The sequence below is a fragment of the Periophthalmus magnuspinnatus genome, chromosome 18 (genome assembly GCF_009829125.3).
Source record: "Periophthalmus magnuspinnatus isolate fPerMag1 chromosome 18, fPerMag1.2.pri, whole genome shotgun sequence".
Taxonomy (NCBI): Eukaryota; Metazoa; Chordata; class Actinopteri; order Gobiiformes; family Gobiidae; genus Periophthalmus; species Periophthalmus magnuspinnatus.
The window spans coordinates 13,995,259-14,016,751 of record NC_047143.1 but is presented as its reverse complement, the minus strand read 5'-3'; the positions used below and the strand labels follow the sequence as shown (position 1 = coordinate 14,016,751).

Below are 21,493 nucleotides of genomic sequence, written 5' to 3'. Positions count from 1 at the left end.
CATTTAATTTGATGGGGTAACACCTGCTGTGAATATAAATTATTGTTTTACACCAATCAAGAAACAATCTGTAGAAAAATTTAAAAATTTAAATTACAGGTAGAGTCTTCTAAAACATATTGATGACATCATGCTAGTTAGTGTGCCCAAGTTAGGCACATTTTACATGTACATTTTTTCACATTTCAAGTACTCAGGAGTACTGTCATATGGATATTGAAAATTACAATATTTTTTATAATAAAAGAACAGATAAAAGTAAATGTATTATTTATTTCTTTTTTTATTTATAGTTCATCAACATCAATCAAGACATTTACAGGCACATTTTAGCACATTCCTGACAAATTGCAAAACATCAGTTAATCATTTTCTGTAAAATCCACAAGAATATTGACATTAATTTTGGTCAATGTCTTTCTCCCTACGTGAAGTCATTCTATTGCCTTGTGCTGAATGTAATGTATATTATGATTCTAGATAAACATTTGATCCTCGCTCATAAATAAGGGCTATTACGCTCACAGCCAGCCGCTGGAGAGTATAATTGCAGTGGGCAGAGCAGAGAGTGCTAGAGTGTGCATATGCTAACACTTCTGTCTTTCCATCTCTGATTTACAGGTGCAGCACTAAATCAAGCTTTCAGGGATTGGATGGAAGCTAGAGGAAAGACAGGAATGCTATTGAAAAAGTGTTTTATAGAAACAGAAACAAAAGAGGAATGTTCCAAGCTCATGCTCTCTTCACCACACTCCTCCACTCGCTGTTTTTGTTTTCCCTTTATCTTTTGTTGTCCACGATGCTGGTCTCATTTGGAGGTGGCTACATCTGTCCTCAACAATGGTCCTTCAAATCAAATAAACAACACAGTAATATATGTTTATCTTCATTCAATAAGAAAGGGATGTTGGATGAACAACAAAAGATGCACATTTTAATGGAGAACTTTGACTTTATATTTGAATATTACTAGTTGAGACAAATCTGAAATAAATATGGTGTCCATTCATTATTTTTCCTAAACCTCAGAGGTGGATATGTCAATACACCAGGAGTAATGTTTAAACTATTACTTGGACAAGTCAGTCAGGGACTGTAGATAAAACGTAGCTGTTAAGATACAATCTGGTGCATAACATGTTTTTATGAGCTTAATGTCTGTGTACGCTGCCCCCTCAAATAAAGAAATGTCTATTGTATGACTGAACATAATTGGACACTCAGAATGTCAACAGGACACTCTGAAGGACTTAGAATTAGTGAGAGGTGGGTTAAAATACAAAATATCACATGTGGGGAAAATATTTACTTTGGTTGGTGAGGCATTTAATGAGAGAATAGCACCTGTTAGTGGAAAAGTCACTTTACTGCATCTAACAGTGCATTAACTGCATGCTTATACATATATTGTTCCTTTACCTCCTAATCATATCAAGTGAGCATATCCTAGGGTGATGAAATTGGATTCAAAGTTAGTTTAACCTGATGTAATGGTTTGTACTGTGCATGTTAGTACAGTAACTCTGTTCACAGTTGTTCTAGCTTGAACAGAACTGGTTGGGGTTTACTGCAAGCTTGTAATACAAGGAATATTATCAATTTATTTTAAACAATTGTTAATATTTTTGTAATTTGGAACTGTATTTACACAAAAAATAAAAGAAAACAATGAAGATATTTTTGACCAGTTGCACATGTTTTCATTGCATGAGTCCAGTGTTTCCTCAGGATTGCTTTCCACAACCATGTGTTTCTGCGATGTGTTCTCAGTTAATGAGTTAGAAAACAAACTTTGAAACACCAATAAGAATATTTAGATTGAGTTATATGATCGAAAGTGTCATACCATAGTTTATAGAATAACTTTCCATACCATCTGCCTGAGAAAGTACATAGCATGAAGTTGACTAGTTGACCAACTAGTTTGAGTTAAAGTCCCAGCCATGAATGTTCAGATTAAGAGATTGGCCGTGTAATCAGTGAATGGATCACATCATCACGCCTGGACAGAAAGATTGGTTGGGTGCTCTAATGATCGTAGTCTAAGAGAAAAGAGCCTGTGACAATACAGTCAATAAGCTGCATTACAAATGACAGCGTGTACTAAACTGTGGTTTAAACATGCCATTTGGCAAATTTGCCTTGGCATTACAGATTTATAACTATATTGTTGAACTGCATTTATGGGCACTTCATTTAGTCATTTGCTTGGCTCTCCCTCTGCTGGTAGCAATGGGAATCAATCATTTAGCAACAAGTTCAATAGAAACAAGCCAAAGCAAAACTCCAGGTATGTTTTTGATGAGGGAATAATGTTGTAACATGGCTAACAATGCTACAAATGTGCATTGTAATTCTCCTTCAAAGTGAAGTTGCTACACAACATGAGGATGTATCTTTTATGAGGGCTGAGATGATTTTAGACAACCTTCTCAAGTACAACAGAGTCTGTAATTGCAGAAAATGATAATCGGAGATGAAATGGTGAGGAGTTACTTGATGGGACTTTTTCTATCTCTTTTCTTTTTCTTATTTATATAGCACATTAGCACAACTTCAGCTGACCAAAGTGCTTTACATAAAATAAAATAAAAATGCAGATAACACAATACATAGGGAAAAAAACAATAAAACACCAAGATATCCTGTCTAGCTAGTATTAAATGCCAAGGGGAAGAGGTAGGTTTTCAGTCTAGTCTTAAACTGTATTAAAGACTGAGAGGATCTGACAAGCAGAGGGAGGCTGTTCATGCCAGGACTATGGAACTATAGAGTTTCATCATCACTACATGAGGAGTTTTTTTGGTTGACAGATTGCTCGTTGTGGTTGACAATACCCAAGTGACCAGTGCTATGAATGAGAGTCCCTGGTGGAGTGCATGTCCACCAGTTTTTCGACATGCTTCAGGTAGTGGGCTGTTCTTCGCATCACAGCCTCCCGCCGCACTGAGTTTGGATCATCTGCACATACAACAACAAACAGTTATTAGAAAATGGAAGAAGCTACTGTTAGTCTCCCTCGGACTGGGGCTCCATGTAAGATCTCACCTCCTAAGAAAGGTGAGGAATCAACCCAAAACTACACGGGGGGAGCTAGTCACCTGAAAAGAGCTGAGACCACCGTTTCCAAGGTTACTGTTAGTAATACATTAAAGACATCATGGTTTAAAATCATGCATGGAACAGAAGGTTCCCCTGATTAAACCAGCACATGTTCAGGCCCATCTTAAGTTTGCCAATGACCATTTGGATGAGCCAGAGGAGTCATGGGAGAAAGTCATGTGGTCAGATGAGACCAAAATAGAACTTGTTGGTCTTAATTCCACTCACTGTGTTTTGAGGAAGAAGAATGATGAGTACCATCCAAAGAACTCCATTCCTACCGTGAAGCATGGGGGTGGCAGCATCATGCTTTGGGGGTGTTTTTCTGCACATGGGACAGGACGCCTGCACTGTATTAGGTACATATCAAGGTACTGGAGTGGCCTAGCCAATCTCCAGACCTAAACCCAATAGAAAATCTTTGGAGGTAGCTCAAACTCCATATTTCTCAGCAACAGCCCAGAAACCTGACTGATCTAGAGAAGATCTGTGTGAAGGAGTGGGCCAAAATCTCTCCTGCAGTAAGTGCAAACCTGGTGAAAAACTACAGGAAACATTCGACCTCTGTAATTGCAACCAAAGGCTACTGTACCAAATATTAACATTGATTTTCTCAGGTGTTCAAATACCTATTTGCAGCAGTAACGTACAAATGAGCTGACTCCTTAGGACTTGCCTTACTCGTCTGAGGTATTTGGCCGTGGCTGCTTTCCTTGTTTCCTCTTCAAGGTTGCCATTTGCTTGTGGGATACCAAGGTACTTGTAACGGTCCTCAGTGTCTGCTATTGTTCCTTCTGGGAGGGAGACCCATTCTGTGTGGACTATTTTCCCTCTCTTTGTCACCATCCAGCTACTACTTCTCAAGCTCGAACGATATTCCAATATCTGTGCTGTAGATCCTGGTGGTGTAGATCAGTGAGTCGATGTCTCGCTCATTCTTAGCATACAGCTTGATGTCATCCATGTAGAGGAGGTGACTGATGGTGGCCCCATTCCTGAGTCGGTATCCATAGCCAGTGTTGTTGATGATTTGGCTGAGGGGGTTCAGACCTATGCAGAACAGCAGTGGGGACAGTGCATCTCCTTGGTATATGCCACATTTGATGGTCACTTGTGCAAGTGGATTGCTATTGGCCTCAAGGGTGATTTTCCACAACCTCATCGAGTTTGCAATGAAGGCTCTTAGAGTCCTGTCCTCCAGGCATTCAGTGATCCATGTGTGTGGCACTGAGTAATAGGCTTTCTTGTAAACAATCCAGGCAGTGCACAGGTTGGTCTTACGGGTTCTGCAGTCTCGGGCGACTGTTCAGTCTACCAAGAGCTGGTGTTTGGCTCCCCTGACATCTTTGCTGATGCCCTTCTGTGCTGTGCTCATCTATTGATCCATGTGGCCACTTATCTTAGTGATGCCTGAAATGAGCTTCCATGTTGTGGAGAGACAGGCTATTGGCTGATAGTTGGATGGTACTGTACCATTTGAGGGGTCCTTCTGGATCAGGATTGTGCACCCTTCAGTTAGCCATTCAGGGTGAGTCCCATCCATTAGCAGCTACTTCATTTGTGCTGCCAGATGCTCATGGAGAGCAGTGAGCTTCTTTAGCCAGTAGCTGTGGATCATGTCAGGTGCGGTGCGGTCCAGTTTTTCATACATGAGACTCTTACTTGGATGTCTGCCATTGTGATGGTAACTGGGTTCTGTTCAGGGAGGTTGCTGTGGTCTTCTCTCAGAGCCACCAGCCACTGTGCATTGCTGTTAAGTGATGCCTCCTTCTCCCATATACCTTTCAAGTACTGTTCTGTTTCCAGCCTCGGTGGGTCTGCTCTGGTGTTATTACCCTGACAATGAGCGTACACTTTCGCCAGTTGTTTTGCGAACATGAATTAAACATTAATTATCTCATGTGTACCTCTTTAGGTGGCTGGCCAAGGCTTGGAGCCTTTGTTTGGCAGTTTCCAGTTCTTCAGGTATGGGCATGTGGCTGTACCTCTTGGGTACTTGTTTCTTCATCATACCTCTCTGGGCCTCTGACAGTTGGCTCACGTACTGCCCTACTAAATGCATGGCACACATTAACACAGCCCATTGAACTTATGTGCAATTCATTATGAATTAATAGTATTCATTTTTGTGTGGAGTTTGCATGTATCAAGTGAGCCTGGATGAGCTTACTATGGGTACTCACTATGCACTGTATGTCTAACTGTAACAAACTAACTGCACTGTGAAACTTCTCTAGTGGAGCATCTGCCACCTGCTTGTCCACATGGAGATCTTTTTGCTTTGTCAGGAATGTTCCACAGTATGGCCAAACCTCCTCCTGATCTAAGATTTCAGAAGCTAAACAAGGCTGGGTGTGGTTAATACTTAGATGGGAGACCACTAGGACCACAGTGAGGTGGCAATACTAGTATGAAAGTAATGTGTGCGTGAGTGTTGGTGCTGGTCGGAGGGGTTAATTGACGGAAGTGAAGCTGCCAATCTGTGAAATCTACCTGCAATGGTAGCTTACCACCACCAAGTATGGATTGATTGAATAATGCATCAAATTCTAAATTTATTTTAATTGTCTGGAAAAGCACTGTATGAGACTAATGCATTATTATGCCATTAAAAATATCTATTTCCAAGGGGACAAGCAGGTGATGATATCAGCCCAAGTTACATATCTGATCTGTAATGTCAGTAAGAAGGCATGTTATTTAGTGTATTTTTTGCAATAAAACAACTGTATAATAAATAAGAGTTTAATGTTAGTGTCAGTCTTCATGGAAACAAGCAGGGAGTGGAATTTGCATCAAACTAAATGCAACCTCTTTTATAAATAGATCTAAAATATGACCAACTACCAATCTGGCCAATGAATTGGTGTTAATTGGTCATTAATTGTATGCATTATTTCACAATTTTCTTCTAACTTTTAATTAGACATAGTTAAGGTTCATTCACCAATGCCTTGACAGAATCATTATAGTGTTGGAACTCGCGGGACTGTCCATGCATCAATAAAGCACTTACGGCCTAATTTATCAAACAGCTTGGGTGCTAAACAGGGAACCATGCTAAAAGTGGTGCAAAAACCTGACACAATTTCTCACAGAGACAAAGAAGACCCCTGCCCCTTGCCCCTGTTACTGAATGAATATGCAAAACTGGGTGTTTTTGCCAACATGTGCAAAATCTGAGGCAGATATAAAATCATTACCTACAACTCTTTAGTCCTGGCTCCCACAAGTTTTCCACTGACGCGCAGCATTCCATAGCAGCTGTCCATCAAACTGGGCTTTCACACATCTGTCCCACATCCTCCTGGAGACTGGGGTCCAGTAAATGCGTACTGGGTTCCTGGATGAGATGCAATGTCCTGATCCTGTCTCTGGATCGCTCCAACGCGACAATGGATTTGTGCATGGATTTCCGTGATATATCATTGCGTATTTGAGTCCAAAGCAAAAAGGACTACACTGGTTAACCTACTGTTAAGTTTTAATGGGTCCCCATCAGACACTCCTTGGTCCAAATGATACAGAAAAATGGGGCAAACATTAATTTGCAACAACACTTCAGTAGTTCAATAGAACTGAGGCATGCAAACTTTTGCACTAGCTGAATACTCTCATATACATATCACTTTTGTGGCAGAAATAATACATGCACTTCCCATTGGTAAATCACATGCAACATGCCCACAAACTGCACATGGTATGTTTCAGTTTATAATCACAGTTTAGCGCATAAATTGATTTGAATCAGATTTTTGATACTTTTAACACCAATGTTATATTCTAGTTAGTTATTTTAGTTTTGTTTTTGTTTTGTTTTTTACCTTGAACTCCTGTGATGAGGATGTCTACGGCTGTCCTGTATTTGACTATAGCAGCACTTAACTCTCCCTCCTTTTCCTTCTCCATGGCTACAGTGAGCTCGGAGGAGGCGCTGGTCAGATAAGCAGTCCCTGGGTTCATGCTGTCTGAGGGCAGAGAGAACAGCTCCGAGTGGTCACCGCAGTGGTCAGAGCCACCTGGAAATGAGGGTGCATGAAATGATTTTGCTATCAAATTGTATACATGTTGGTTTCATATTTCAGCCACAGTGTTTTGACTAAAATTATCTATTGTAAGTCAATATTTAGACAAGTTTATAATCTAAAAAATGTATTCTTTACTTATAATAATGATATAATAATGATATATCTATCTACACTCACCTAAAGGATTATTAGGAACACCTGTTCAATTTCTCCTTAATGCAATTATCTAATCAACCAATCACATGGCAGTTGCTTCAATGCATTTAGGGGTGTGGCCCTGGTCAAGACAATCTCCTGAACTTCAAACTGAATGTCAGAATGGGAAAGAAAGGTGATTTAAGCAATTCTGAGTGTGGCATGGTTGTTGGTGCCAGACGGGCCGGTCTGAGTATTTCACAATCTGCTCAGTTACTGGGATTTTCAAGCAAAACCATTTCTAGGGTTTACAAAGAATGGTGTATGCGGCAGTCCTGTGGGCGAAAATGCCTTGTTGATGCTAGAGGTCAGAGGAGAATGGGCCGAGTGATTCAAGCTGATAGAAGAGCAACATTGATTGAAATAACCACTCGTTACAACCGAGGAATGCAGCAAAGCATTTGTGAAGCCACAACACACACAACCTTGAGGCGGATGGGTTACAACAGCAGAAGACCCCACCAGGTACCACTCATCTCCATTACAAATAGGAAAAAGAGGCTACAATTTGCACAAGCTCACCAAAATTGGACAGTTGAAGACTGGAAAAATGTTGCCTGGTCTGATGAGTCTCGATTTGTGTTGAGACATTCAAACGGTAGAGTCAGAATTTGGCGTAAACAGAATGAGAACATGGATCCATCATGCCTTGTTACCACTGTGCAGGCTGGTGGTGGTGGTGTAATGGTGTGGGGGATGTTTTCTTGGCACACTTTAGGTCCCTTAGTGCCAATTGGGCATAGTTTAAATGCCACGGGCTACCTGAACATTGTTTCTGACCATGTCCATCCCTTCATGACCACCATGTACCCATCCTCTGATGGCTACTTCCAGGAGGATAATGCACCATGTCATAAAGCTCGAAACATTTCAAATTGGTTTCTTGAACATGACAATGAGTTCACTGTACTACAATGGCCCCCACAGTCACCAGATCTCAACCCGATAGAGTATCTTTGGGATGTGGTGGAACGGGAGCTTCGTGCCCTGGATGTGCATCCCACAAATCTCCATCAACTGCAAGATGCTATCCTATCAATATGGGCCAACATTTCTAAAGAGTAATTTCAACACCTTGTTGAATCAATGCCACATAGAATTAAGGCAGTTCTCAAGGCGAAAGGGGGTTAAACACCGTATTAGTATGGTGTTCCTAATAATCCTTCAGGTGAGTGTATCTTGTCCCCATGGAGAGATTATTGCTTTGCTCGGAATTTTCCAAAGTATGGCATTAAAAAATAATTCAACCATAGATGTTTTCTTGTTTTGCTCATAAATACCTATATAGTCCACGTTTTTAAAAAAGATATTTTGCTTGTGTCTGTTTTCTCGTCTCCGTTATTGTGACAATGACAACCATGCGAGGGCACTCTAGGCTTGTGTACCAATAACGCAGCCACCCGGAGCGGTGCTTCATCTACTTCCAGAGTTGACAGAAGACAGTTCAGAAGAGACACAGATGATGAAGAATTCAATGGATTTAGTGATTTGGAGTGAGACTGAGAGAAAACTTGTTAGCTTGTTTTTTATGCTTTAGTTATCTGATTAACTGTTAATATCTTACGTTAACATAACAGACACGTATTGAGTTTGTTGTCTATACTTCATGTAGCTGAATAAATATGTGTTATGTAACGGTTGATTATACATGTTACAGTTCACTTGTTTGACCAATAGATGGCTCTGGTGTGTTTGTAATACCTGTAGGAAAATGTAGTTGACTTGTTTTCTTTTATACATTTCATATTTAATTTCCCTTTATTTATTTCCCCTTCATTTATAAGACCATAAAGGTGATAATTTTTTATTTGGAACAATATTGTAAATGTTTAGTTTCTCATAAGTCTAGTTTAAGGTCGCGAAAACTACTTGTTACTACTACTACTACTACTACCTGTTTTCCGGTTTAGCCTTCTACGCTAAAGCGATGTTTTACATGACAGAGCACTATTTAAGAAACAGTTCAGAAGTAAAATATAAAGTTTTCAGTTCACTGGTTTGTTTGGTTCACTGGTTTGCTGCTGAATCCTACGCATATTACAAAATTAAGAAAATTTAATTGAAGAACAAAGTGGGCAGTGGGTGCTTACCAGTGGCGGTGACAACGGGAGTTGATTGGCAATATGGCATCTTAAAAATAGGCTTAAAGATTTTCAAACATGCACAAATCACTCCAAATACAACTTGGAGTGGGTAAATGGTGAGAGGAAACAACTATAACATGGTTAAAAGATTTTGTAGACTAGGTATGCTTTAACATTGCCCAACACAAATGTCACCTTTTAAAGTAGATCAATCATGTGAAAAGAGCAGAGCTTATAAAATCACCTGGTATATAATAAGGGTCAAATGCAATCAGGTCATCATCAGACAGAGGGGGTGGAGCATCATCAGTATGTGGAATCTGGTCTTCCACCAATGAATCAAAAAGGGAATTCAGCTCCTCCTGCGACTCCTGTAAATCTTGCATTCGAAATGGTGATGGAACTGGGAACACAAAGAAGAAAAAAAGACTATAGGTGATTGCAACATGAAGTTGGGCTTGTATTCACACTGTCAGCTACTCATCAAATAATTGTTATCTGAAATATAGAAATGCAATATGTAAAACATGATTAATTAAATTCAAAATAAATTGCATTGGCTTGGCTTCTAAATTCCATGGTCGTCCCGGTCGTGGAACACTGGACCAGCTCTATACTCTCCATCGGGTCCTTGAGGGCTCATGGGAGTTTGCTGAACCAGTCCACATGTGTTTTGTGGATCTGGAGAAGGCATTCGACCCCTCGTGGTGTCCTTTGGGGGGTGCTCCGGGAGTAAGGGGTCTGGGGCTCTTTGCTAAGGGCTGTCTGGTCCCTGTATGACCAGAGCAGGAACTGTGTTTGCATTGCAGTAACGCAGACTTGTTCCTGATGCATGATGGACTCCGCCAGGGCTGCCCTTTGTCACTGGTTCTGTTCATTATATTTATGGACAGAATTTCTAGGCACAGCCAGGGGTCGGGGGGGGGGGGGGGGGGGGGGGGGGGGGGGTCCGGTTTGGGAACCACAGGATCTCATCTCTGCTGTTTGCGGGTGATGTTGTCCCGGTGGCTTCATTGAGCCAGGGCCTGCAGCACGCACTGGGGCGGTTTGCAGCCAAGTGTGCAGTGGCTGGGATGAGAATCAGCTCCTCTAAATCCGAGGCCATGGTTCTCGACCAGAAAAAAAGTGGCTTGCCCTCTCCGGGTGGGTGGAGAGAGTCTGCCTCAACTGGAGGAGTTACCCCGGGGTCTTGTTCACGAGTGAGGGAAGGATGGAGCGTGAGATTGAGTGCAGCATCTGCAGTGATGCCGTTGCTGTATCAGTCCGTTGTGGTAAATAAGGAGCTGAGTGAAGAGCAAAGCTCTCGCTTTACTGGTCAATCTACGTTCCTACCCTCACCTATGGTCATGAGCAAAAAGGACGAAAGGACGAGATTGCGGCTACAAGCGGCCGAAATGGGTTTCCTCCGTAGGGTGGCTGGGCACACCCTTAGGGATAGGGTGAGGAGCTTGGTCACACGCGAGGAGCTCGGAGTAGAGCCGCTGCTCCTACACGTCCAGAGTCAGCTGAGATGGGTCGGGCATCTGTTCAGGATGCCTCCTGGATGCCTACCTAGGGAGGTGTTCTGGGCATGTCCCACCCGGAGGAGGCCCCGGGGAAGACCCAGTACACGCTGGAGGGACTATGTCTCTCGGCTGGCCTGGGAACACCTTGGGGTCCCACCCGAGGAGCTGGAGGACGTGTCTGGGCTGAGGGAAGTCTGGGAGTCCCTGCTTAGACTGCTGCCCCCACGACCCGTCCCCGGATAAGCGGAAAAAAATGGATGAATGGATGGATGGCTTCTAAATTAAAGGGGCACTATGTAACACTTTCGGTGAGTGGTCTGCCTCCTGCTTTTTTCAACTGACGTTATGGCTTTGACTTAAATGTTCCAAAATATGTCATCTGAAAAGAAGAAAGTGTGAGCTGGCCTGCCTTTCCACAGAACTGACATCAACAGCATCAACTACTTGCCTTCATTGAAGATAGGTGAGTCTAATGCAACACTGTGGGACTTTCCAAGCAAAGTCATAGCATCTCCTTGAAGAAAAGCAGGTGACAGATCCAGCTAATCGTTTTTAGTTAATAATGAAAGATTTTGTCAAACAAAAAGACATATTGTTTAGTTTGTTGCATTTTGTGATTCTTGTGGAGGTACTGCAATGCTTCATTGTGAATACATAAACTCTGAGTAGCTGACATTTCTTGAGAGGGGTTGGACTCTCCATTTCTCTGGCGTTGCCCGCGGGGAGCGGCGGCGAGCTGGTGTGGGCTTGCTCATTGCCCCACAGCTCAGCCGCTGCGTGCTGGGGTTCACTCCGGTGAACGAGAGGGTCGCGTCCCTGCGCCTTCGGGTCGGGGACAGGTCTCTCACTGTTGTGTCGGCCTACGGGCCAAACAGCAGTGCAGAGTACCCGGCCTTCTTGGAGTCCCTGGGAGGGGTACTAGACAGTGCACCAACCGGGGACTCCGTTGTTCTCCTGGGGGACTTCAACGCCCATGTGGGTAACGACAGTGACACTTGGAGGGGCGTGATTGGGAGGAACGGCCTCCCCGATCTGAACCCGAGCGGTGTTTTGTTATTGGACTTCTGTGCTAGTCACAGCTTGTCCATAACAAACACCATGTTCGAGCACAAGGATGTCCATCGGTGCACGTGGCACCAGGACACTCTAGGTCAGAGGTCAATGATCGACTTTGTTGTCGTGTCATCTGACCTCCGACCGCGTGTCTTGGACACTCGGGTGAAGAGAGGGGCTGAGCTGTCAACTGATCACCACCTGGTGGTGAGTTTGATCCGCTGGCGGAGGAGGAAGCCGGACAGACCTGGCAGGCCCAAGCGCATTGTGAGGGTCTGCTGGGAACGTCTGGCGGAGCCCTCTGTCAGGGGGGTCTTCAACTCCCACCTCCGGGAGAGGTTCTCCCTGATCCCGGGGGAGGTTGGAGACATGGACTCCGAGTGGGCCATGTTCTCCACCTCTATTGTCGATGCGGCTGCTCATAGCTGTGGTCGTAAGGTCTGTGGTGCTTGTCGCGGCGGCAATCCCCGAACCCGGTGGTGGACACCGGAAGTAAGGGATGCCGTCAAGCTGAAGAAGGAGTCCTATCGAGCCTTGTTGGCTCGTGGGACTCCTGAGGCAGCTGATGAGTACCGGCGGGCCAAGCGTGCCGCGGCTCAGGCAGTCACAGAGGCAAAAACTCGGGGTTGGGAGGAGTTCGGGGAGGCCATGGAGAAGGACTATCAGACGGCCTCAAAGAGATTCTGGCAAACCGTCCGACGCCTCAGGAGGGGGAAGCAGTGCTTCACCAACACTGTATACAGTGCGGGTGGAGAGCTGCTGACCTCGACTGGGGATGTTGTCGGGCGGTGGAAGGAATACTTTGAGGATCTCCTCAATCCCACTGTCACGTCTTCCGAGGAGGAAGCAGAAACTGGGGGGCCTGGTTTGGGAACCACAGGATTTCATCTCTGCTGTTTGCAGATGATGTTGTCCTGATGGCTTCTTCGAGCCAGGACCTGCAGCAGGCACTGGGGCGGTTTGCAGCCGAGTGTGAAGTGGCTGGGATGAGAATCAGCTCCTCCAAATCTGAGGCCATGATTCTCGACCGGAAAAAGGTGGTTTGCTCTCTCCGGGTGGGTGGTGAGTCTCTGCCCCAAGTGGAGGAGTTCAAGTATCTCGGGGTCTTGTTCACGAGTGAGGGAAGGATGGAGCGGGAGATTGACAGGCGGATCGGTGCAGCGTCTGCAGTGATGCGGTCGCTGTATCGGTCCGTTGTGGTAAAGAAGGAGCTGAGCCGGAAGGCGAAGCTCTCGATTTACCGGTCAATCTACGTTCCTACCCTCACCTATGGTCATGAGTTCTGGGTAATGACCGAAAGGACAAGATCGCGGATACAAGCGGCTGAAATGGGCTTCCTCCGCAGAGTGGCCGGGCGCACCCTTAGGGATAGGGTGAGGAGCTCGGTCACACTGGAGGAGCTCGGAGTAGAGCCGCTGCTCCTACACGTTGAGAGGAACCAGCTGAGGTGGCTCGGGCATCTGCTCAGGATGCCTCCTGGACGCCTCCCTAGGGAGGTGTTCTGGGCATGTCCCACCGGGAGGAGGCCCCGGGGAAGACCCAGGACAGGCTGGAGGGACTATGTCTCTCGGCTGGCCTGGGAACGCCTTGGGGTCCCACCGGAGGAGCTGGAGGACGTGTCCGGGGTGAGGGAAGTCTGGGAGTCCCTGCTTAGACTGCTGCCCCCGCGACCCGGCTCTGGATAAGCGGAAGAAAATGGATGGATGGATGGATAGCTGACATTCAAAAGTTGCCTTGAAATAGCAGTTTTAACTTAAAGAGGATGTATTATGCAAAATCACCTTTTTTGAGCATTCTACTATATTATAAAGTTGTTCCCTCATTAAAAATATGCCTAAAGACGTTTTAGTTACCATCCATGCATGTAATTTAGCAATCTCCCCTAGGCCCTATTCGAACTATCCTCGTGGTTAGCTGTAAGATGTCCAGTGTTCAGTGCTCTGCTCACAAGCATGTCATGCATGTAATTTTTTTTTTTTTTAATTGTTTTATTTTATTGTAATTTGTAATTTTTTAAATATACAAAAGCATGACACAAAACTGTACACTACAGCTTTACAAATCTGATGCAATGTGCAGTAGTTTCATAAACAGAAGGGACAAAATTGTTATGTGGCATTATGTAGAGGGAATGACTTTTGGCTCTGAGTGTCAAACACAAAAGTGAAACTTAAAAACATGTTTTCAGCAAATTTTGCATTTTCAAAACAATAAAAGGTAACGTGGTGATCTAATTATGTTATATGTTAGCAATTAATGCCCCATAGAAGTTAAATAGCCCTTCTTTAAATGTAAACAACATCTACATTTAAGTCACTCTACTTTGGTCTTGCACCTCTGTCATCCAGCTCTAAGTCATTTGGTTCCTCAGGAGATCCCCCAATGTCACAGAAGACCTCGGCAGCTACTTCTGTCTCTCCCAAGTCTAAGACCAGGTTGTTTCCTAAATCTTGGGGTAAAGTTGGAGCCTCGTGTCCCGTTTCTTCATCAGCGGGTTGATAGTTGGAGGTACGGCGATTGGGAAGGGGGATGAGAGGGGGAGGTAGTATCCCGGAGGCGTCTACTAAAGTGGGGTCTAAGGGACGGGACACTTCACCACCCTATGAGGACAAAACAAATGTGTGTTGTTGTTTTTTTCATATCTTTGCATAGTTTTGTCTATCACCACTACTGAAATCAAGCCAAAGTAGCATAGAGCACAGTGCTAAGTAAAAAAAAAAAAAAAAAATCACTGGCACAAGGGAGGTTGTAAAGTTTGAAATTCTGAATGTGAGAATCATAGAAGCCAAACAGCCAATCCGCAGCAAAGTCTTGACAGTAAAGTTCCTTCCCACCCGCACAACCGGTTTGGCCATGAGCAGGCAGCTTAGCAACACTGTCCAAACCTGTTGCTAATGCTAACGGGAGTGACCTAGAGAAAAGAAGGCACCTGATTTGTCTGTTATTAGTGTTCATATTTTAATTTATGGACAAAATAGCCTGACAGCAGTACTTGCAGAGAGAAGGGCGATAGTTTCTTCAATAGAAAGTGAACTGGAGCTAGAGTCAGTGAAGCCGGAAGCACTCACTTCCTATTTGGAATGTGACAGCTAACAGGTTAGATATGTCCATTTATACATACAGTCTATGGTCTAAACCCTTCAACAATTCTAGAAACAAAGAGCCAATCAATGAAATATGAAATGTGAAACGTAAAAACAAAAAAAACAAAAAAAAGAAAGAAAATTAATAAACATTTAAAAGTCCTAACTTTTTTTTTTAATGGAGATTGAGTTCACAAAATTTCCATATTACTCGTGTGCTCCAAATGGCAAAAACTGGTAAATAATTTCACGTTAGTTCACAAGATTCTTTTGAAAAAGATATTTTTCATCTTTTAGGCTTTTCTCGTTTTAGAATTTTAGAAAGTCATGCAGTCAAAATGTTAAAATTTTAGTTTCATGTGAATGGACAGGTCAAGTAATTACAACAAATCAGAAAAATAGAAGCACTTTGACAGTTGAAAGGCAAAGTCTACCATAGAATTCAGACCTGCCCTTAAACTTAGTTTTTTTTCTTGTTTTTTTTTTTTTTTTTTTTTTTTTTGCTTGTTAATACATAATGATGTCACGTAAACCAAACCCAATGGTTTTGGTCTCACTCTGAAGAAGTCTTTGAGCTGCGGGCTGTTGTAAAGAGCTGGTATAGTGGTGGTGAAACCAAACATGGCTTCTGCTGCTCTCCTCCTCTCCTCTATGACAGCTTCATCAAATCTCCCTGCAGCACAAAAGTACACCATTCTGTTAGATAGAAATATAGCAACATCAGTGCATTAGCAGGTGGCTCACGTAAGGCCACAACAATGTAAAACATACATTAGAAGTGTAAAGAGTGCATTCAAGTCATATCATTACCAAAGACCTGTGCTCGTGGAAAAGGGGGGAACTCTTCTTCCCGTCTGAAGAGGTTTCTGTGAGTGTAGGCCAGCTCTCCATGAAGCTTCTTTAGTTCAGAGAACCTCGTCCAGACCACTACCTCCTTCACATCTTCAGGATGAGACTTGGACACAAACTACAAATCAATAAGGTAAAATAAACTTCATTCATTAGTACAGTTTTTAGATGAATGCTTTAAAGCAGCACTGTGTAATATTTCTGGTGTGGGGGGGGGGGGGGGTTTGCCACTTGCGTGTTTCCATAAAGATGTTTTGCTTTGCCTAGAATGTTTCACAGTATGACGTTAATATATTTCTTCAATTTATTTTTGGTGTTTTTATTGCTCAGGATTAACTGATAAAACATACATTTCTTCTGAGAGCAGGCTCACTTTTCCACTAGCCTGATCTGTAACTTGGCCTGGCAGTGTCACATACTGCAGAACATTCCAGGCAAAGCATTAAATGAGTTACTGATTAAATACATTTGAAAACTGATATATGTATAAAAAAATTGGTAACAGGATGGCATCACAAAAATGGGACTGTTGAATATAGTCAAGATAACAAACAAAGTGTGATATATTGCTAAAGTAAATAAAGACAATGAATAATAATATTGTAATCAAAACATAAAGTTAAATTATCCACACATTTTTTTTTTTTTATAGTACTGTTAAATATTGTTGCGCGGCAACAAATAAATAGCAGAATGCAACACTGAAGTAATTAGTTTGTTATTTTTGTTTACAATAATAATATTATACTATAACATAATGGATATTTTGTGGTTGATTTTATCAACATTCCCTGGGGGTATGAAAGTAACTGTAGGAACTGCTCTGTCGGAAGGTCTATTAGACTTTAATCTACACTTTTTAACGCAATCGGAACAGAGAAAGTCGACTTAATTGGAACTACAACAGATCAACATTTCACCATAGGCATACATGGAGAACACCCTCAGAATGATGTCACTGCAAAGTTTCAACTGATAAATATAGCATCCATTCATTGATGTTCTTCTGCTTATCAGGGGCCAGGTCGCGGGGCAGCAGTCTACTTCCCTCACCCCAGACACATCGTCCAGCTCCTCCAGTGGGACCCCAAAGCGTTCCCAGGCCAGCCGAGAGACAATCCCTCCCTCCAGCGTGTCCTGGGCCTTCACCGGTGCCTCCTCCCGGTGAGACATGCCCAGAACACCTCCCTAGGGAGGCGTCCAGGAGGCATCCTGAGCAGATGCCCGAGCCACCTCAGCTGGCGCCTCTCAACGTGTGGGAGCAGCAGCTCTACTCCAAGCTCCTCCTGTGTGACCGAGCTCCTAATCCTATCTCTAAGGGAGCGCCCAGCCTCCCTGCAGAGGAAAACCATTTCTGCCACTTGTATCTGCAATCTCGTCCTTTCGGTCATTACCCAGACCTCATGACCAAAGGTGAGACTAGGAACGTAGGTTGACCGGTAAATCGAGAATCCGCCTGTCAATCTCAAGTTCCATCCTTTCCTCACTCGTAAACAAGACCCCGAGATACTTGAACTCTTCCACTTGAGGCAGAGACTCTTCACCCATCCAGAGAGGGCAAGCCACTTCGAGAACCATGGCCTTGGATTTGGAGGAGCCGATTCCCAGCCACTTCAAACTTCAGCCAGGGTGATGGACGAGTCCGCCTTTGGGCCCCCGGTCTCGTGATGGTGGGATTGAGGAGATCCTCAATGTATTCCTTCAACCACCCGACAACATCCCCAGTCGAGGTCAGCAGCTCTCCACCCACACTGTAAACAGTGAAACAGTGCTGGTGAAGCACCTTTTCCCCCTCCCGAGGCGTCAGACAGTTTGCCAGAATCTCTTTGAAGCTGTCCAATAGTCCTCCCCCATGACCTCCCAGAACTTCTCCTGAGTTTTTGCCTCCGTGACCGCACAAACCGCGGCATGCTTGGCCCAGCGGTGCTCGTAAGCTGCCTCAGGAGTCCCATGAGCCAACAAGGCTCGATAGGACTTTTCAGCCTGACAGCATCCCTTAATTCCAGTGTCCACCACCAGGTTCAGGGGTTGCCACCACAACAGCTACGAGCAGCCACATTGACAAAAGAGGCGAAGAACATAGCCCATTCGGAGTCAATGTCCCCAGCCTCCCCCGGGATCAAGGAGAAGCTTTCCCGGAGGTGTGAGTTGAAGACCCCCTGACAGAGGGCTCCACCAGACAATCCCAGCAGATCCTCACGATATGCTTGGGCCTGCCAGGTCTATCGGGCTTCCTGCTCCACCAGCGGCTCCACCAGGTGGTGATCGGTTGACAGTTCTGCCCCTCTCTTCACCCGAGTGTCCAAGACACGTGGCCGTAAATCAGATGACACATCAACAAAGTCGATGATCAACCTTCGACCTAGGGTGTCCTGGTGCCACGTGCACCGATGGACACCCTTGTGCTCGAACATGGTGTTCATTATGGACAAATTGTGGCTAGCACAGAAGTCCAATAACAGAACACCACTCGGGTTCAGATCAAGGAGGCCGTTCTTCGCGATCACGCCCCTCCAGGTGTCACTGTCGTTACCCATATGGGCATTGAAGTCCGCCAGGAGAACAACGGAGTCCCCGGTCAGTCCACCACTGTCTAGCACCCCTCCCAGGGACTCCAAGAAGGCCGGGTACTCTGCAGTGCTGTTCGGCCAGTAGGCTGACACAACAGTGAGAGACCTGTCCCCGACCCGAAGGCACAGGTTCACCGAGGTGAACTCCAACACGTGGCGGCCGAGCTGTGGGCCAGTGAGCAAGCCCACACCAGTCCGACGCCACTCCCTGCAGGCAACGCCAGAGAAATGGAGAGTCCAGCCCCTCTCAAGGAGTTGGGTTCCAGAGCTCAAGCTGTGCGTGGAGGTGAGGCAGACTATATCTAGTCGGTAGCGCTCAACATCCCACACAAGCTCAGGCTCCTTTACCCCCCTGCGAGGTGACATTCCATGTCCCCAGAGCTAGTCTTCATGCCCGGAGATCTGGTTGCCAAGGCCCCCACCTTTGACTGTCGAGCAGATGGCTCTGCACCGGCCCCTTATGGGTCGTGGGACGTGAGGACGGCCCCACGTCGTTCCGCCATGAGGAGCACCCACCCAAGGCCTGGCTCCAGGGTTGGACGTAGCAAACCTTGGTCGTACACTCGGCAAATATAACATATATAATATATAATATGTAAACTATATTTCAAATTTAAAAAATGTGTTTTGATAGAAATCTTATGATTGAATTTCTTTGGAACACAAAAGTCACAACTTACCCTACATAGCTCCTTCTGCACATAACTGGTCAAGATCACAGTGGTAATGCGGTCTCCTTCACAGTGCACTACCAGCACAAAGGGTCTATTGAGGACATACCAACACGCTTCTAGAAATACATTTATCTGCGATATCACAGCCCTACCTCTGTCTTAAAGCTAAATGTTTTCTTAAAATTGACTAGTAGGTAGGTAGGTAGGTAGGTAGGTAGGTAGGTAGGTAGGTAGGTAGGTAGAATTATGTTACACATATATATAAATAAGCCAGGAGAACTATCAAGACAATGCATGTGGACCGTAATGTGTTATCAGCCAAATGAACTGGTATTGTAAAAGGTCCTATGCTACATAAATTGATCCTGTGAGCTTTTTGTCAAGGCTCAGCTTTTTGTCCAAAGCTCAAAATGCTCTGTTCCACCTTGTGATGTCATGTACTGGTAGTTTTCAAGTTAACAGCTATCTTTTTTGTAAAGCCTAAATATGCAGGATTTGTATGTTAAACATGTGTGAATGACACAAAATACAATTCTGGGTAGATTTGTGATGAGGAAACAATATTATAACAGCTCAGAAATGCAGGCCATTAATAAGTTAATTATTGCCAGTGATAAACATATAGCTATAAGAAGTAGATGTCAGAGTAGACTTGCATTATGTCCATGGCAAAAAACTGTAAAGTAGACAGTACCCGAGCGGTGATCTTGTACTCCGTGTGGCTCTTCTCGTGCGTGCGTGTGTCGCTGACGGTGAAAAAGCGGTAATACTCCTCTTTCTGTTTCCGTGACATGTCTCCTCACGACGTATAGTGTGTAAAAAAATATTATGGCGAAAGTAAGTCATAAACATCCACAGAAAAGAGACGTCAACAGGCCACTTCCGCGTCCTGACGTATTTTAAAACGTCATTACGTAGAGAGCCGCGTAATGCTCATATTTTGATCGTTGTTGTCCTGTCTAAATTGGCACAGGCAAAAAGAAAACAAGAACAGTGGCATCTCTGAGTCGGGATGCTGTTACTGATTGTGTTTTTGACGATTTCCACCTACAATGCAATATATTTTTGGGTGTTCCCTGGCTATGTTCTTCAGTCACCATAGTTCAACCTTTATATTCCAATGTACAATTGTTCTTTTTCAAAAAGAAATAAGTCAGTCAGTCTGAATAACTATTTACTATTTAGGCTACTGACGCTTGTTTGAATTAATGATTTATTTTTATTTTTAATATTTTTAATATGTTATGGTTGGATGCTGGAAGAATTGCTTAGTTTGACATCATGGCATTTTATTGGCTTACAAAAGATTAATAGGCCTAATGGAGAAGGGCATGATCAGGTTCAACATTTTTGGACTATATAATCAATAGGGTTCCATCTCAAAATATCATCACATTCTATAACATTAAAATCAGTAATGATTTTAGATTATCATTATTAGTAGTAGTAGTATTATTATTTTATTTTTATTTTTTGGTCATTATTATTAATTGAACACTAGTAGAGGGCAAATGTAATGATGCAAATCACGCTAGGAGCAAATCAAAATAATGTAAAAAAAACAAAAAACAAAAAATAAAACCATAAATTACCAACGCATCTGGAACAACCCTTCAAAACAACAGTATTTTGAAATAAGGTGATAGGTGGCTCTAGCAGTCTTGAAAATGTTCATTGTGATCAGAGAACTGTAGTACAATTTACGTTCATGAGTTAAACAAGAAAATGACGCTTGTTTCCTCTCCATTTGCTACAATGTGTAACCAAATGGGCCACGGTAGGTACAGGAATACAAGTTTTTGTCTACACCCCCAATTACAATGAAGTTGAGATATGACACTGATTTGCAAATGCTTTTCAACCTATATTGAACTGAATAAACTACAAAGACATAGTATTTAATGTTCAAACTGATAAACTTTATTGTTTTTATGCAAATATTCACTCATTTTCAATATGATGCCTGCAACACATTCCAATAAAGCTGAGACAGGACCAAAAGTTGAAAAAGAAAGTTGAGGAATGCTTAAAATACACCTGTTTGGAGCATTCAACAGGTGAACAGGTTATTTGGAAACAAACATGATTGGGTATAAAAGGAGCATCCCCGAAGGGCTCAGTCATTCACAAGCAAGGATGGGGCGAGGTTCACCACTTTGTGAACAGCTGTGTGAGCAAATAGTCCAACAGTCTAAGAGCAACATTTCTCAACATACAATTGCAAGGAAGTTAGGGGTTTCATCATCTATGGTCCATAATATCATCAAAAGATTCAGAGAATCTGGAGAAATCTCTGCATATAAGCGGCAAGGCCAAAAACCAATATTGAATGCCCGTGACCTTCGATCCT

At 43.6% G+C, this 21,493-nt stretch overlaps 1 protein-coding gene across 1 annotated transcript; it reads right to left on the bottom strand.

The window, feature by feature from the left end:
• Positions 1–289: 289 nt before the first annotated feature.
• On the bottom strand, positions 290–20,039 carry snx15 (sorting nexin 15). Its single transcript, XM_033983603.2, has 7 exons — positions 19,838–20,039; positions 15,861–16,017; positions 15,608–15,723; positions 14,303–14,567; positions 9,654–9,812; positions 6,927–7,121; positions 290–2,961 (listed from the first exon to the last, which is right to left on the bottom strand). The coding sequence occupies exons 1-7, from the start codon at positions 19,934–19,936 to the stop codon at positions 2,852–2,854; spliced, it is 1,101 nt and encodes a 366-aa protein (XP_033839494.1). The 5' UTR covers positions 19,937–20,039; the 3' UTR covers positions 290–2,851.
• Positions 20,040–21,493: the final 1,454 nt, after the last annotated feature.

Bases quoted from the DNA above. Each gene is read 5' to 3' on its own strand.
- snx15 (XM_033983603.2), bottom strand. From the start codon at position 19,936: ATGTCACGGAAACAGAAAGAGGAGTATTACCGCTTTTTCACCGTCAGC. The intron at 15,724-15,860 runs GTAATGATATGA...TTTGTGCTGCAG, and splicing joins TCCACGAGCACAGGTCTTTG to GGAGATTTGATGAAGCTGTC. The intron at 9,813-14,302 runs GTGCAAGACCAA...TTGTGTTCCCAG, and splicing joins CTTAGAGCTGGATGACAGAG to TTCCATCACCATTTCGAATG.